At 35.9% G+C, this 19,118-nt stretch overlaps 1 protein-coding gene and 1 long non-coding RNA gene across 3 annotated transcripts; one reads left to right on the forward strand and one right to left on the reverse strand.

Moving 5' to 3' along the window:
• Nucleotides 1–3,457: 3,457 nt before the first annotated feature.
• LOC149176021 (uncharacterized) lies at nt 3,458–4,410 on the reverse strand. Of its 2 annotated transcripts, none has more exons than XR_016258612.1 (2): nt 4,139–4,410; nt 3,458–3,689 (listed from the first exon to the last, which is right to left on the reverse strand). It is a non-coding gene; the product is annotated as an uncharacterized LOC149176021 (long non-coding RNA). The 2 variants fall into 2 exon arrangements; XR_016258611.1 differs by lacking the exon at nt 4,139–4,410 and adding an exon at nt 3,849–4,024.
• Nucleotides 4,411–4,657: 247 nt separating this feature from the next.
• Nucleotides 4,658–13,395, forward strand: LOC149176022 (uncharacterized). The gene is made up of 3 exons (XM_089421319.1): nt 4,658–4,698; nt 10,369–12,253; nt 12,673–13,395. The coding sequence occupies exons 1-3, from the start codon at nt 4,658–4,660 to the stop codon at nt 12,679–12,681; spliced, it is 1,935 nt and encodes a 644-aa protein (XP_089277445.1). The 3' UTR covers nt 12,682–13,395.
• The last annotated feature ends 5,723 nt before the right edge of the window (nt 13,396–19,118 follow it).

Here is a 19,118-nt window from a genome sequence, read left to right on the forward strand (position 1 = left end):
AGAGAGCAAGTTGGGTGTAAAGTCGTGCTGAGAATTAAACAACCAGGTGGTGGAGGATATCGCCAGTTCTTTGCATGCAATTTGGTTGTGGTGTATTGCAGTTCTGGGAGCTGAGGATCACTGATCGAGCTCCTTTCCTGTGACAAGTTTGGACGACATGCCTCAATTGTGGAAGGGTATCGGCGCAGGCTTCATGGAAATGGTTAGAGGGTATGTGCTATCTCTTCCCTTTGACCCTTTCCAGAGACATACCGAAAATGTGACAATATTTCATACAATCTTAGTTCCCTCCCACGAATGGGTGACTTTGAGATTCGATATGGTCTGTTCGTTAGATGGGAATATGGTTGAATCCGTTGTTTTTAAACCGGTTTTAGTCCTGTATAGTATTTATTACTTCACATAGGAATGTATGGCATAGTACGGACCTTCTCTCTTTGCGAGAACTGTATCTGTCATGGTTGACATGATTGTTTCTATATTTGGTCGAATTGGGTTACAATTAGGACCTGTAGGATGTCGGTTTTGGTTCACTGTTACTCTGAATTTCGATGTGGGAAATGGCCCGAGTAGCGTGCTGACAATCCCTTCCTCGGAAGGAGATCGACTCACCATGGTTTGTATTGTTTCAATGTGGTGCTAGGGCACAAGGTGCTAGCAGATGGAGAAGGGTACCAATGGAAGGGGGACGCCCAGTTCTGTTGTATTTTTATTAGAAATAAACCTAATTTTATATGTTCCCTCTTTTTGTTCTTTGTTAATGCACCAAGTGTTAATAGGTTGAAAGCCTGCCTATTTTGCGAGTCGTGGGCATCTGGTCGACTGACAGTTTGGATCAAAGATTGTTCTGTTGTTTAGTGTGAGTTTGGTGAATATGGCTTGGTCAACCGCAATGAAAAAACAAAATAATACAAGAGGGTGCAGACGTCTCCGAAATGCAACACCTTGGGAGGGAAGATGAGCTTCCTCCTCGCAACTGCCAAGGCAAACTGGCCAGAAATCACAAGCTCGACATATCAGTGCTGCGACTCAAGCTTATGTCACAGGCAACCCTGCCCAGGTGAGACAGATGATTGCAGGTTGGGAGGCGGACCTCAACCAACGAGCCGAGCAGGAGATACAGGAGGAAGAATGAAGGATGTTGGTTCTGCATCCCGATAATACCCGCAACAAGCTTACATAGTATAAAAAATAAATTCATTTCTATTGGATGATGAGGAATATAGTGGCCAGAGAAATTATGAACACAAGTTTCATTAAAACTGATCCAAGATTTCAAGAAATCCAAAAGGAATTCCAACTTGTCCAATTTCAAATTCAACAACAAAATGTTCAGTTGGGTCGTATTGAACGACACATCAGGTGCCCGCCTCAGTCAGATATTCTGGGTTCCAGTGCAAAGGACCCAACTCCAATGGAGTCCTCAAAGGACTAGCTCTAGATGTTTTTTGTTTTGTTTTTGTGACTGTTGTTAAATTTTGATGTTGTATATGTCTTTAAGTAGCACTGCTATTAGTAGGTTAATAGTGAACTCAGTTCTAGACATTTAGGCCTATAAAGCTAAGTTTGACAGACTTAAGAACTTCAAATTTTGGATGGCATATAATGCATTCCGATGGAAAACAGACCTAGTTTCCCGATGGGCAGGTTGAGGCCACAAAATGTCTATTATGGTTGTAATCTACTTTTGTTAGAAGGGGTGAAGCATAAGAACGATAAGGAAGACGTGAGAGGAATCCTCAAACCTATACATAGATTATGAATTTAAATTGGTGTATAAGAGTCCAGATATACAAATATTAGAGACAAAAATATTCAAAAAACGTTTGATTAATAAAACACAAATTGTAAATCCAAAAATATATTATTATAAATTCATTTACATTTGTGGCTTCCTCTTTCAAATCAACAAAGAAACATTGTAATAAAATATAAATGTGAATACAAGACAAAAATGAAATAAATAACAAAAGAAAAAGAAAAAGAAGATAGTTATTAAAAAAGAAAGAACAATATAGAGAACAACATTGTTTAGACATATCAACCAAAACCAATATTACTTGTTAATTTGTGAACTATCCAATATTTACATGAAAAAGATATACTTTTACCATTTATATATTATTTATGATATTGACGTTCCATCAACTTATAATTCAACTAAAGGCAATATTACTTATTAAAAAAATATAGTTTTATCATTTATCAAAAGATATCATTAAACTTTTAATCCATATATATATATATATATATATATATATATAATGAATGTAAATGAGAGCCCCAATTTTGTGATGACATTCAAACACTTCAAACCTTTACAAGGTAAACTGAAATTTTAATTAGAATGTGTAAAGCTTGCATAACGATATTAAAAATTTGAAAATATTTGCTCAACATGAGTGGAAGGTTAGAAATTTACACAGGCCAAGTCCTTTTAAAAAATCCCTCAAATGAAACAAAAAACCTCGCCCTTTAATGCTTGCCCCACACTATGAGTCAAAAAGTATGCATTTGTATTTAAGTAGTGAAAGAATCAAATGTTTTTTTCACTAAACAATGTGGTGCATTTACAAAAGTTCTTTCCCTATAAAGATGTTGTATCCTAATCAAGGTCACCATCAACTATATTTCTCAAGATATACCGAAGTATGCCAGGAACAAGTGAATAGGAATATGTGCCAACCAACATGCATATTGGATACTTTTTATAGAATCTATAATTGAAAGAAAAACTAGGAAATTTTGCCAATAAACATATATTTGAGATTTAGTAGTGAAAATGAAATGTCATTGGTGCATGGATGGTCCTATGAATTTCAATGGGTCAATTAAACGTTAGGATTTATTAGCATATTAGATACTTTTATAAAATATACAATTGCAAGAAAAATTGAAAAAATTTGCCAATAGACATATTATGAATGATATTGTGAAAAAAATTCTACAACTTTAAAAGGTGGAACTCTCATCAGTTTGAGAAGAATCATAGAATCTTAATTTATTTCTCAAAATGTTGGCAACTCTAAATAAAATTTCCTCTTTTAAGCAATCATTTGATAAAAATGAGGAACTCTCATCAATCCAAGAAAAATCATAGAATCTCAATTTATTTATGAAAATATTGGCAACTATGTCTAGGAACTTTACATATTGTGTTTTCCTTTTACAATTAAAAAAAAAAAATTTGTTTTTGCCATCACTTGATCCATCCTAAACTCCATGGAAAAATGAATAGATACATATCTCCTAAACTCAATGGACAAATAAATGAATAGAAATATATAACAAACCACAATGAATAGGAATATAAATTTACTTCCTGCAACAGGTATTGGGATGGAAATAAACAACTAATTAATTAATTGATATTCCATTGTTATAGATATGGATGATCAAATTTTACATAATTTGTCCAATAAGACCTGTATTTTCTCATTGCTATTTCAAACCAAGGTAGGCTTCATGTTCCCATTATTGTGACGAACAATTGAATTTTCAATATCCAAAAACTCCACACTTGGGTTGTGTATCCTTGGCCGAATACATGCTAGGAGCTATTCAGAGGAAGGTCAAGTTGTAAAATGTAATCAAATTGGGAGGCAATGTTCCAAGCTTCCACAATACCCTATCCTCCCTGTCTTCATTCTGAGACATGCAATAGATCCACAAATCAACAATACCATGTCCTTGTTTTGAAAAATGCAATAAATCCACAAGTCAGTACACATGACTAACATTAAGAAAGCTCATAAAGAAGAATAATTGAATTTTATTATTATTTATTGTTTTTAAAGAGACATTTTATATAATGATAATGAGATACAAAGATTGGTATAAAAACTAACCGTGCTTTGCCACTTGTAATAACTCACATTTCTTCCATTCTTTTAAGTAAAAAACATTCATCGTATATGCCCAAGCATAAGCATTGAGATACTACCATTTAACTTTCCTTGGAGGTTGACAAACCAATGTCCTTGTTTTGAAAAATGCAATAGATCCACAAGTCAGTATACATGACTACAATTAAGAAATCTCATAAAGAAGAATAATTGAATTTTATTATTATTTATTGTTTTTAAAGAGACATTTTATATAATCATAATGAGATACAAAGATTGGTATAAAAACTAACCGTGCTTTGCCACTTGTAATAACTCACGTTTCTTCCATTCTTTTAAGTAAAAACATTCATCGTATATGCCCAAGCATAAGCATTGAGATACTACCATTTAACTTTCCTTGGAGGTTGACAAACCAAAGTGCAAACAAAGTTTTTTGTACCACAATATCATCATTTAAAAAGAGAGGATATTGTCCAACTTAGCGTAAAATTGAGGTAAATAAAAGCAAAAATGATTTAGAATAGATAAGTATTTTGGATTTCGATACTTCAAATTGGAAAAGTTGTTATCAAAGTGGTTGGATGATCTCCCTTGAAATAACATTCTTTCATTGCTACAAATCAAGCTATCTAGGAACTAGACAATAGGTAGAATTTAGCCATTTGTAATCATCGACATTTTCAACATTCATGTATTGTAGCTTTGTCTGGAGGGTTTTCTGAAAACCACATCTGCATAGCCCCAAAATTCAATCTATCTGTTATAAGATGAAAAACATGTTTCAATCTAACTGTTATAAGATTAAAAACATGGTTTTCAGGTTCCCGATAGAAACAAAAAATATGTTGAGGTATATGTTGAATGAGAACAAAAAGAATGACCCATAACCAAAATAAAACATAGTATGACACTGAAATTAGATTCATACCTGGGCATTTATTTTGGATGAATTCACCATGAAAAAAGTAGCTAGCACATTGTCAAAAATTAATGCATAATGATAACTAGCGTACCCCCTAAGCAGGGGAAGGAAGCACTAGAAAGAAAGAGGTAAAATTTTGATTATATGTAAATGTATTGAATGTAAAATCAACAATTCATATAAAACAAGTATCGCATTAGTGAGAAGCTAGAAATTATGCTCTAGAAAAAGTTACATAAAACATTATAACTTGTATTGGTCAATGTGAAATTAACAATGGTTAATAGGCAAATTGAATCATCTAGTTTTGCTTTGGAAGACACTAAGTTTAATTAATAGACGAAATAATCTTTTCCCAGACTTTTTGTTTGTCAATTTTACCCAACATATGGTAGAAATTAGGCTTCATTATTAATTACACCGTGTTGTTAAACTATTCATTTATCTAATGGTTTTACTCGTTTTATTTATAATTTGTGTAAAATTTACAAAGGATGTCATTTTTTATTATTATAACATGTCAATTATAAATATTTGTTAATATAATTTTATTTTGAGTTTGAACTTCTAATTAATTAAAAAATTGTAAATTCTTTAGTGTCATACTATTAAAATATGTTTATTATAATCGTTTTCATTTTATTATATTTATGATTAATTACATTGTGTGAAGGTTCTTATTCTCACACCTCTGTAGGAATTTACAGGGTAAGTTCTTCAGACAAAACACCAAAGGACACCGCTCACAAACAGATCACAGATCAATACACTAGTATTTTTGACATGGTTAAAACCCTCAAAGAGGGAAACAGTCCACGACCTGAGCCAACGCGGCCACTTCAGGTAATTTATTAATAAAAGAATGAAAATTTACATAAGCTTCTCTCATGGACAGTTACCCTACAAATGACCCTCCATGCTCTTTAAATAGAGATCATGGACCAATCGGGTGTTAAGCCATAGATCAAGTGTCGGTAATACCGAGGAGAGAATGAATCGTCAGATCACTACATATCGTGACCGTCAGATTGTAAGTTACAAAATGTACATAGTAAAGAAACACACTTAACCTAACTCTATACTAGACCAAGTTATACTTAACTATTTCCTATGTGTCGGAATATCCTAACATCCCCCGTTAAGAACAACTTGGGATAGGATTGAAGGATTTAAAAATATGACACAATAGGAGAAGGAAGGAGGCACTAGAGCATATCCCCCCTTAGTGACAACTTCCTAAACTCCAACCATAAATCGAAGTTTAGTAAACTTCGCCTCTGTGAGAGCCTTTGTAAAGATGTCTGCAACTTGATCATCTGTTGAACAATATTTCACTTCAAGAACATGGTCGTGAATGAGCTTTCTGATGAAGTGCATGTGCAATTCAATGTGTTTGTTGCGCTGATGTTGGACTGGATCTTTGCATAGTTGAATAGCACTTTGATTATCACACCAAAGTGTAGTCAGATGTTGTTGCTGAAAGCCAAACTTTGACAAGATCTGACGAAGCCACAAGGCTTCCTTACTAGCTTCTACGGCACCACGATACTCTGCTTCTGCTGAAGAAAGAGAAATGCCACCTTGTTTCTTGCAAGCCCATGTAATAGGTCCTGAACCAAGAGTGAACACATAACTTGCAGTAAACTTCTGATCATCAGGGTCACCAGCCCAATCAGAATCAATGAAACCAACTAATAGAGGAGATGCTTCGGCACTGTAATGAATCCCAAATTGAACTGTACCTCGAACATAACGAAGTATTCTTTTAGCTACTTTCCAATGACTTTCATGTGGGTTTTGCATAAACCGAGCAACAAGGTCAACGACAAAGGAAAGGTCAAGACGAGTATGGGAAAGATACAAAAGTTTTCCTACAAGTTGACGGTATAAGGTAGCATCAACTTCAGGAGAAGTACAAGTGACTGAAAGTTTGACTCCAGACTGAAAGGGAGAAGGGGTTGGCTTACAGTCTTCCATGTGAAAATGGCGTAGAATATCACAAGCATACTTGGACTGGGAAAGGGAAATACCTTCCTTGGATTGCAGGACTTGAAGACCAAGAAAATAATGTAAGTGTCCTAAGTCTGTCATTTCAAACTTCCTTTTAAGGCTAGACTTCACATGGTTTATAAGGTTGGGATCACTACCAGTCAGGATAATATTATCAACATAAAGAACAAGAATGATAAGAGACTTGCCCACTTTCTTGGTGTAGACAGTATTATCAGAATGACACCTAGAAAAGCCAGTTTCTAAAAGAAAGTTATCCATTTTGGCATACCAAGCTCAAGGAGCTTGCTTGAGACCATAAAGGGATTTCTTAAGGCGACATACAAGGCTGGAGTCTGTTTGTATAAAGCCAATAGGTTGTTCCATATAGATTTCTTCATGCAAGTCCCCATGCAAGAAGGCAGATTTAACATCCATCTGATGGACTTCCCATTTGAAAGAGGCAGCAAGGGAAAGAACAAGGTGGATAGAGTTCATTTTGGCAATAGGGGAGAAGGTTTCATTGCAGTCAATGCCTTCAACTTGTGAAAAACCCTTAGCAACAAGACGAGCTTTATGTTTATCAACTTTCCCATCTGGTCCATACTTAGTTTTGTAAGCCCATTTGCATCTAACAAGTTTTCGTCCCTTTGGTAGAGGAACAAGTACCCATGTATCATTTGCCAATAATGAATGATATTCTTCATTCATAGCTGCTTCCCAATCTAGATGGCCTGAAGCTTCTGCAAAGGTGTCAAGATCACCGGCAAGATCACCTGCTGCATCCCGAGTAGCATAGACCTATTTTGGAAGCTGAGGAGCTGAAGGAGGATCCTGAGAAGGTGGGGGAGGATTTTCATGATCGCTTTCATCATCTGAAGAAGAAATATTTTCAAAAGTAGAAGAGATAGGGAGAGGTGGCACATCCTCCGAACTAGGCTCGTAGGCCGATATATTTTCAGCAAACTTTACATCTCTTCTAATGATAACATTTTTGGACTTAAGTGAAATAATTCTATATCCTTTGACATCTTCAGAATATCCAACAAAAATACATTTTTCACTCCTAGGTTCTAAAGCTATATGTTTCTCATCTGGAATATGGGCCCATGCTTCACTTCCAAAAACACGAAAGTGACTTACATCTGGTTAAGTTGAGCTCCACGCTTCTTCTGGAGTGATATTATTTAAAACCTTAGTAGGAGTGTGATTTATTATGTAATTTTCACAGTTAATTGCTTCTGCCCAAAAATTAAGACCAAGTCCTTTAGATTGAAGCATACAATTAGCCATTTCCTTTAAGGTGTGATTCTTCCTTTCAACGACACCATTTTGTTCTGGAGTATATGGAACAATATGTTGCATTTGAATTCCATTCTCAGTGCAAAAGTTGATGAATTTGTTGTTAACATATTCTCTGCCATTATTAGATCTTAGCTTAAGAATTTGATGTCCAGATTGTTTTTCAACAAAGGCCTTAAAGGCCAAGAACATGTTAAATACACTCTTGAGTTTTAAGAAGTATACCCAGGTGCGTCTGGAGAAATCATAAATGAAAGTTAAGAAATACTTGTAGCCAGAGAATGAAACAACTGGAAGTGGACCACATAAATCACTATGCACAAGCTGTAAAGGGGCTAAGGCGTGCCAAGAGGCACGTTTTTCAAAACTATCCTGGTGATGTTTTCCAAGTACACATCCGGAACAAACACCATCTCTGCAAGATACCATTGGAAGACCTGTCACCATATTTTCTTTACATAGATTCTGAAGGGAGCGATAGTTTAAGTGACCAAATCGCTCATGCCAAAGTTTGCTCACTTCATCGTTATGAGCAACAAATACCGAGGGAAGATTTGATGACCCAAAGTTGTGAAACTTATACAACCTTGTAGAATCATTATCAATGCTAGTAGCTAAAATCTGTCTAGGATCTCGTAGGTCCTTAATTACAACATCGTGAGGTGAAAATTCAACAATTTTACCTTCACCTGAATGAGTTATCTGATATACAGATAGAAGGTTGCAGGATAAGGTTGGAACACATAATACATCATTAAATTGACCATTGTCTATATGAACAGTTCCAGTCCCTACAACACTAAGAGATCTATCATCACCAACATATATATTTTTGGTGATACAATCATTTAAAGAAGAAAACATGTCGTTGTTTTTGGCCATGTGATAAGAAGCTCTAGAATCAATGAGCCACTCATGAGAATGAGAAGAAGAAGATACATTTAGTGCATAGCTAGACTGAGATGCTTGACAACCACATGCAGAAAGTGTTATTCCTGAAGATGAAGTTGAAGTTGAAGAGTGCTCCAAATGGATGTTATGCTTCTTCATTGCTGCTTCCAAGGCTTCCATCTTCTTAAAGCATTTGGATTCTAAGTGGCCATCTCGATTACAAAAGTTGCAATGTCTATCAGCCTTCTTCCCTTTGCTTTTATTTGTCTTATCATTTTGTTGAAATGATTTTTCATTTTGAGGCTGAAATTGCTTAGGACCCTTGTTTGGTTTAGGACCATTCCTTTTAGGATACAACTTCTTAGGATTCTTTGAATTTGGTTACTGCTGGGCGGCTAACACTTTCTTAAAATAGTTTCCAAGATTAAGAAGACCAAGGTGTAAGAGTTTTTCTTATTCTCTTATTAAAGAATCACAAAAGGAATCAAAAGAAGGGGACTTGTAGGCTTGTCTTTGAGAAACGAAGGCTTCTCTTGTAGAATGGAAGGTGGAAACAAACACAGAATAGGCTGGTCCCAACTTAGTAAGAATGAAATATATAAGGTTACTATCTTCTTTCTTAACCTTAACACCTTCCAAGAGAAGTCTAAGGGTCTTGAACTTGGACAAAAAATCTTCAATGCAAGAAAAATTATTGGGGTCCAATGTAAGCAACTCATTTTTGAGTTGATAGGCTTTAAGCTCATTTTTAATTCCAAAAACTTTAGTGATTTGTTTCATTGCTTCCTCAGGAGTATCAAGTTCTGCAATATGAAATCTAAGATCTAGAGAAATAGACATCCCTATCAACCCTCGTGCTTGATCTTGCCTTATTTTCCCATTTAGCTGCCTTATCTTCATCTTTCAGTTTGGTTTCTTGGCCTGAGGCTATTCTGTAGAGACCTTTACTTCTAAGTAAATCCACAATGTAGGACCACCATTGGAAGTAGTTGGTGCTGTCAAGAATAACTTGGCATGGACTTTCCATTTTAACAAAAACTAAAGCTATACATGCTGAAACTAAGTGTTCCAATCAAGGTTAATTTTAGGGGCGAATAATAGCCCAAAGGCGAAATTTAAGGTTTTTTATATTTTAATGGGGCGAATTTTTAATTAAAATAATAATTTTTTTTTTATATAATTAGCCCATATTTTATTTAAAAATTAATTTATTTTTTTATTTTAGCCCAGGGCGGATAAACTAACCGAATCGTATTTGATCAAAATCGCCCCATTTTGATATTTGCGGAATCGTATTTGATCAAAATCGCCCCATTTTGATTTACAGTCTGGATTTTCTGGTCTGGGAGTGGTTTGTGAGGGTCAATTTGGTCCAGGGAGTGGTTTGTGAGGAGTGGTTTGGTTATGGGATGTTAGATTTATTTTGAAATGGAGGGCGGAGGGAGGGCGGCTCCCTGTTTTGACGGATTCAGCCCCTGTTTTGGAGAATTCTGGCAATAGACCTGATAAAACTGCATATGATTCTATTATTTCTATTCTCTGCAAGGCAAGAAAGATTGATCTTGCTAATAAACTCTACGAACGGATGCTTTCGGAAAATCCGATCCCAGATTTTCCCACTTACAGGCTTCTCATGAAATGTTGGTGTGAACAAGGAAACCTTTTGAGAACTCGAGCACTTGGAGATGAGATGTTGACGTTTGCCCATCTTTCCGAGCAGGAAGTTTATTCTTGTCTTTTGAAATGTTATTGTATAGCAGGGAGGATTGAGGAAGCCCTTGAACTGATTCATGAGATTAAGGAGAGAAACCTTTTGCCTGAGCCCGAGATTTTCCACATGCTAATTAAAGGTTTGTGCAGAAACGGAAAAATCGATGACGTTATGCAGTTAGTCAATGTCATGAAAATGCAAAATTGCACACCTGATGAAAATGTTTATGGCATCCTTGTCGATGGTTACTTGAAAAGAGGCCAGTTGGAGAAAGCATTTGAAACAATGCATATCATGAAAGAACTAGGTTACATTCCTACTGTTTCGACCTACACTGCATTGGTCCAGCATCTTTTCAGGGAAAACAGATACAAAGAGGCTATTAAGCTCTTTGAGGAAATGCAGGAATGTGGTCGTGAACCTGATGTTGTAATGATCACAGCAATGATTGCTGGGGAGGTAAGCCAGGGCCACATTTCCGAAGCGTGGGAGCTTTTCAATGCCATGAAAAGCAAGGGACTAAACCCCACTTGGAAAACCTATTCTATATTCATCAAAGAGATTTGTAAAGCTGGTAAGTCAGAGGAAGCTTGCAAGCTTTTGTTGGAGATGAAGGACAGAAGTATAAATCCCAGTGCCAGGATCTTCCAAAATGTTGTTCAGTCTCTAGAGAATGAAGGGAAGCGAGACAAGGTTGTTGAAGTGACGAGAGTTAAAAAATCATTTAATCTTGTTCAGGTAGAAAAGCAGGCCGAAACAAGAATTAGTCAGACTGATGTTCCACATTTCAATCTTGACTATGCCATTGATGAAGACAACCAGAAGCTTTTAAAAGATGGCCATGCTGTTCTGCTTAAGAATCGTCCAAAACAAATGCAGTCCGATTCTAATGTAGAGGCAAGATTTATATTGGAAAGAGACTATGCAGACTATGACTTTCAGAAAATCCGTGGAATTCTTTTAAACAACAAGAATCAACACTCCCTAGAAGAAGCTCTACAAGAAAGCGAGGTGACCTTCACCCCATCTCTTGTGATTGTTGTTTTGCACAGCTGCCAGAAACATGGATATGTTGCGCTAAGATTTTTCTCCTGGGTCGGGCAGCAGTCTGGCTACTGCCATACTACAGACACATACAACATGGCCATCAAAATCACAGGCAGTGCAAAAGATTTCAGGTATATGAGAGGCCTGTTAGCATATATGAGGAGCGAAGGTTGCCCTATTACAGCTAATACATGGACTATCATTATAACTCAGTATGGTAGAGCAGGCCTGACAAATGCTGCTTTGCTAAAATTCAAAGAGATGAAGGATGATAACTGCAAGCCTAATGCAAGTACATATAAATATTTAATCATGTTTCTTTGCGTAAAGAAAGGAAGAAATATACAGGCAGCAATGCAAGTATTCCAGGAGATGTTACATGCTGGTTTTATGCCAGACAAATCCCTTTCTGGTGTCTTCCTTACGAGTTTGTGTGAAGAAGGAAAGCTGATAGATGCTCGAAAATGTGCTGATGATTTACAAAGAAGAGGGTGTTTCACAAGTCAAATTATTTATTCAATACTTGTAAAAAGCTTCTCCAGGGTAGGGAAAATGTCTGAGGCCCTAGAATTGGTGGATAAAATGAAAAACTGGGGATGTGTCATTGATGAATATGTGTATGGTAGCCTTCTCCCTGGTTTGTTAAGAACAGGTCAAGTAAGTAAGGCTTTAGAAATGTTGGACAGTATGAGGGATGTAGGTTATTTACCTACTGTTCATATCTATACTGCTCTGATTATTCATTTCTTTAGGGAAAATAAATCGAAGCAAGCCTTATGGTTTCTTGAAGAAATGAAAAAAGCTGGTTGTGAACCAACCGTTGTTACATATACAGCATTAATTAGAGGGTATATGAATGAGGGCCTAATGTCTAATGCTTGGAATACTTTCAATCTCATGAAGGAGAAAGGGCCTGCTCCTGATTTTGAAACTTACTCTACATTCATTCACTGTCTTTGTAGGGCTGGTAAATCAAAAATGGCACTGGAACTACTCTATGAAATGATGGAAATTGGTATTCACCCCAGTGCTGTGAACTTCAGGACTGTGTTTTTTGGTTTTAACAGAGAAGGAAAACGACAAGAAGCTGTGAGGGTGCTGCGGGCCAAATGGGCATTGTCCAGAAGAAAAGCTTATATTTTACCGAAGTATGTGTCTTTGCAACCAACTCCTTTTCCACAATACTTGTAGAACATAGAATTTACCAATCTATTGGAATTTGAATCATTGAAGTTACTATTGGAAGATGAGTTTAAAAGCAGTGCTGTCATTGTATCATTATATTTCACATTTTCATACTAAACTAATATCCAAGCAAAATCCATATTTTGGTTAAGAATTTCTCTGATGAACCAGGCCTTATTGTTAAGCACACTATTCACGCTTGATTTTCTTGGCACAGCTTGTATAATTGCAATTAAGATGTTTATATGCGATTTGGAACATAAACAATATTAAGGCCACCGTCAGCCTTCAGGATCTAACATTTTACTGGTGTATTGTGCGGACCTGTTTAAACTGATGGTTTTAGGAACTGGCAGCTTAACCAACAATGTTAGGATTACAGAGGATGAATAAGCTGACTAATTTAAGTTCCTATGGCCAATATAAATAGAATCTTAGATTGAATGTTTGTCAAGTATATTTCTTGGAAATTATCAAGGAACTTCCTTTATTCCATCTGACATGCTCTGAGTAATGCAACCAACTTGCCATCTACTTTTAGTTTCCGAGTTTCGACCTCTTGTAACTTTTGTCCACTCCCATGCTGTAGTTTTTTTCTGTAAATAGAAACAATTTGAATACTGAAGCAATAATTACATGGATGCTGTTAGAATTCGTGACAACAATTAAAAGAAATTGGGAAAAATAAAATTTACTTCAAGTAAATGTTTTGTAGTTTGTATAACAGGTGGCAGTTCATGTAACAAATGTAATGGTGCCAAGATAGATATATCTGTGTAGCCTGAGAGATTTATGTTGGTTCATGTAACAAATGTAATGGTGCCAAGATAGATATATCTATGCAGGCTGAGAGATTTATGTTGGTTGTAAACCTAATTGTAATCTTATTCATTGAGCAATAAAATACCATACCTTGCCCCATGGATGTTTCCTTGATACACTATCAGGATTTTACCACGTAAAAAATTTAGTGTTGTTTGAGTGCTTCTAGGTTATCTTTGTGTCATTGTTTTTCTGCATTTAACATTTTATTCGGGCCCTAATTACCAGCAAGTGGTATTAAACCTAAACAGCCGACTTCTGGATGCACTTTTTGAGACAATCACCAAGTGTGCAGAGGTCTATTCATGCATGCTGCAAATGTATGGGAGAAGCAAGCTGTTTGTTGAAAGGTTCATCAACTATGCAAAGGTCACGAAAACCCTAGCTATCAAGCAGTGATTTATAAAACAGAGAATGCCAAGCCAACTGAGCAATGGCATTCATCAACTCCTATATCTTCAGACTTGATTGTTTCTCTTGAAGTCTCATCTTCCTAAGGCTAGTGATTGGTCAGAAAGAAGCCCTGACTTTCAGTAGATGAGCTTTTCTCTAAACAAACCTCTTGATGTGGAAGTAATAGTGGCTTTCCTTGACCCTGTCAAGACTTCCAAATTAAGCTTTCCATCTTATTATATTTTAACCATTTATTTTTCACATGCTAAGGGATGGAGGCTCTACCCTTTCCATACTTAGATTTCTGGTTGATCAAATTTCTTCCTCAGGTAGCAATACCCTTTCATTTGGCTTAGCATTAGCTTTTGAGTTTTGGGCATGGTAGACATACTGTAAGCTGGCTTGGGAGGAGGGGACCAGGTCCTGAATCCTGTCAACCAACTTCTGTAGGAAATTAGGAATAATTCAAAGAAAGTGATGTTGTTTCAATGTTATACAAATGAATTATTATATTTTATGTCTTAAAATTTAATAGTTTCCCATTATCATTGTTATTATTATGTTTAATAGTACATATTTTGTTGGCTTATCATTATTTAATCATTGTGCCATAAATCACTCGGTTGTATTTGGTGTGTCTTCACAAAGAACCTCTGTCCATCTCAGAGGACAGGGTAGACCATATAGTGCGTGTAAAAAAATGTAATGGAAGTCAAGCTTGAAGTATTTCTGTTTTCTTGAAGCATGAAATCTATTATGTCAGTCTTGTGGTTTTGTAGACCCCGTGGTATTAAAGGGTCCTGTGAGTGGTTTGAGCTTCATAGAAAGTCATCCTTATTCTACCAGTTGGATCATAACCACAAAGTTTGCAGCCTTTAATGTTTCATTGAAATAAAAAATGTGGAAATTAAACTTGACAAATGAAAAGGAAATGGTAAGGCTTACAATATTAGAACTTCTGTAAATGTTTTCCCTTGGTTAGTTTTTAAAGGTAATGGCTAAACCAGCAATTACCTTTAAAAAGATCCAATTCATTTCTCAGAGTGGTGCAAGTATTGCACTAGGCCCTCTTTATTTTGCATGGCCACATTTTTGTTCAGGCTAAAGTTGGATTTTTGATCTTCTTTTTTTGGTTTTTTCTTTTTTCTTGTTAACCCGTAACAGGGTTTCTGCAATAGAAGAGGGGTTGTGTATTCTTCCTGACCAGTTGGCCATTGCGGTGGCACATTGATGACAACCAATCTATGTTCTGAAGGACACAATTACATTATATACCACCTCTATGCCATTTCTGTAGATCAAAGTGCCAGACATTATGCACATATTGAAGTCAAGGACCATGTAGGCTGGTGCCACTTGTTCGAGATTCAACTCTTGGGAAGAACACCATTTCCAAGGTCCTCCAAACTTGTAAGCAGCGGCCTACAATTCAACTCTTCATTTAGTTGAACAACACTGTTGGTGGACCATCCTTAGCATTAACCATTTTCTTACAGTGAGCTACTTGGTTCTTGATATTCCTGACAAGTAGAGCTACCCTTACTAGCACTCAACTGTGTAAAGCGCCTTTTCCAATTTTTCCTGAATCACTGCCATGTTAACTCTGTCCATTGAAGGAATGCATGCAGAAGTTTTTATATCCTTTGTTTTATGTTAAAGTGTTTGGATCAAACAGTAAACATGCAGGTATCCTCCTTTTTTTGTTAAGGGATTTGTAGTCCCTCATACCCTAGTCTACCCAGATTGTGGAACATGTAGTTTAAGAGGTTAATTACTCTGCCTAGTGAGGCATTTTGTTGGCAACAAAGCTTGAGGTTTGGCAGTCTCAGACTTCAGTCATACATTTTAATAGAAAAATAGAGAGGCAGCATAATGTTTCAACATTAATAGAAGTCTAGTTTCCAATGAAAAGTGTTGAACAAAGAAATCATTAAACATTCATAGCACAATTTGCCGAATATGAACTTGCCAACTTAACAAAGATTCAAATAGGTGAGATGAGATGATGAAGAGATATTCTAAAAATGTACATACACTGGCCTCACAAAGAAAGTAGGAGAGAGAATAGGAGAATTATATTAAGATTTTCAGAATGAATGTACAGAAGATTCGATGCCTATATCTATGTGCCATCCTCTTACATATTGAAGAATCAATTATGATTGAACTACATAAATAGTAATAGGTTAACAATAATATATGTATGACCAATAACATAAGAGATTATATATGAATGACTAGAATAAAACGCTGAAATAAACTAAATACAAACTGTCAATATCCAATTAACATAAAATGATATCATGAGTAGAATTTTTTTTATACGGATAGAGAGAAATGCTATCCTCTTCAAGTAACAAGTAGCCCCTATTTTATCCTAAGATAACAGCTATAATTCAAATCATGTTTTGCTAGATTCAATACCCTAGATTTAGAAATAAATGACTAAATACTACAAGGAAATAGCATTACCCCATAAGCTTTTTCAGATGCAACAATATGCTCCTTTTGTGGTTCATTGTTGGCTCCTTCATCCACTATATCATGTTACATACAGGCACTCTTGCTAGCTCATGTTGAGATGGAAATATATATTTTTCATGACAGTAAAACATTTAGATAATGGAAATAAAGAATATGTGCATTCAAGTTAAATCATATTTATCTTGAATGGTTGGGAAGATTTGTTATTATCTTTAATAATTTAAGTCTTGTAAAACAAATTCAGAAGGAATAATTTAAGTCTTGTAAAGCAACAAACTTGAAGAAAAACAAAGAATATGAAGCCATATACAAGGAATATGAAGCCTGTGTGTTATGTTAATTTATCAGCAGTTTTATGCTCTGCAATATAATCTGTGAGAAAATTGGCTACAATATTCAACGGACAGGACATTATGAGTTTCTCAATTTGTGCTATTATATGCTATGGATTTTCTAACCGATATCTTGAAAACGCGGTCTGCACTTGCCATCTATGCCTGAGTTCTGCAGCGGTTTGTTACTTTCAAGCCATGCCTAATGTCATATTGTTTGTTGCAACTTTAATGTAGACAGCTAACCAGGAAGGCATTGGGTCATTCATAGAGGATGCTTAGGCATGATTCCAGGATTTTGAAAATAATTGTGATTTCCATCACTAGTCATAGAACTTGATAGAAAGTTGGGATATTCATGAGTGTGAATTTATGTTTGTGTGTTTACATACTTTCTTATGAATTAACTAATGCTCAGTAGCAGTAGACATTGGACAAGTATATTTGTATACTTCTGTTTTAAACTGAAACAAATCCAGGGCTAAAAGGAATGGATTGATTGCACTAGTCATCCTTCTATAACTTTCCAACATAGGCTGGAGTAAATAGATTGTAATTTGGGTAATTTTTCTAACTGCAAACAGGAACATACTTGTGTATTGGCAGGGAAGCTATGATGGCCATTATGTCAGGCCAGGTGATCGCACTCCCTTGATCGTGAGCACGATTGTGATCAAGATGGAAGACTTCATAGTCTAGATTGATTGTTTAGCAGTGATAGTTAGTGGGCTCATTCACAAAAGCTTCTATTTCACTAATCCTTTTTATAGAGTTGTCAGATTCAATTTCCAAAGGTTTTAAGTACACTATAGAGTTGAGTTCCGAGAGAGTTGTGATTCACAGTGTTAAGTATAGCAGCTATGACACTTGAATGAAGACAAGCATAATAGAGGTATCACACTCTGTTATAAGCTTACCTACATATTATAAGGGACTTGGTTGGTTTTTTTATAATTTTATAGACAAGTTCCATGTCGTGGAAATGTGAAAAAAAAGAGTGATATTGCCACCATGTGGTTCTTATCATATATGGTTTTATACTTCTTCAAAAAATTCTCTAAGAGTTCACAATGCTAAAATTCACTAGGACTTTACAAAGTTTTATTATTTAGTGAAAGACTTGCCAAGTTCTTACAAGATTTTATAATTGAGTAAAATATTCGCCATGCCTGGTGAGAGATTCGCCAGAAAATTATATATACATATTATATTATTGATAAAATCGCCTTCCATTTTTCCTATAAACCATGGAGATTCGCCCAATTATTATATTTATAAATTTGGGGGGGGGTTCTTAAAATTTTCCCTGGTTCCAATGGAAAGATCTCGAAAAATTAGGCTGGTTCAAAAAAACGGCTCTAAAAACGACTTCCGGATGAAGAAGTTATGGTTTTTTGAAGAAAATTTGATGAAGATGCCGACGAAGTGCGGGAATGTGCGGAAATAAATGATAATGTTATAAAAAAAACAACCCCCTTCCCAAACTTAATCTAATTAGCTCAGCAAAAAGAAGACTTGAACTCAAGACCTCTACTCACATAAAGTAGCTTTGGACCAAGTGAGCTAAACTAAAAGTTTAGTAATTTTTGGAAAAGAGGCAGGGGTTTTTTTTTTTTAGTCGATGAAGCTTTGGGCTGTGTGCTTAGTTTGAGAAAGCTCTTTTTCCCTACAAAACAAAAAACACAAAACTCAACACGGACATACAAAAAAAGCGAACCTTGCGGCTCGAAGTTAGCTTTAGCCGGAAACTAAATATTTTCCTCAATGTTTCTGATTTTCTGAGATGACACTAAGGCGCAGCGGAAAAGCGCATACACATGAGAAAAATCCTTCCTTTCTGTTTCTGATTTGCTCAGATCGCACAGAGTCGCAGGGCAAAGAGCATACACAGAAATGAAAGGTATAGATCCAGTAATTAAAAAAAGCTAAATAAACCGAAATAAACAGAGAGAAAATAACTGTAAACTGCAAATAAACACTGTATACCTCCAAATCTTAAAAATGACGTAGCTAGGGCTACCGGAAACCTTTTCGCGTGAAACGAAAGGGGTTCCTCATTGGAACAGATGCTCCTAACACAATAGAGCAGTCCTCTCGGCCTGAAAGTAGTCAGAAACAGTAGATATAGGAAACGACAGTCGGATGCAGTTCTACCGGCTTTAAATTTGGATCACCAACGGACGCGGCCCTCA

The sequence above is a fragment of the Pinus tabuliformis genome, chromosome 4_1 (genome assembly GCF_031772625.1).
Source record: "Pinus tabuliformis cultivar Carrire ecotype Pingquan chromosome 4_1, CPIR1, whole genome shotgun sequence".
Taxonomy (NCBI): Eukaryota; Viridiplantae; Streptophyta; class Pinopsida; order Pinales; family Pinaceae; genus Pinus; species Pinus tabuliformis.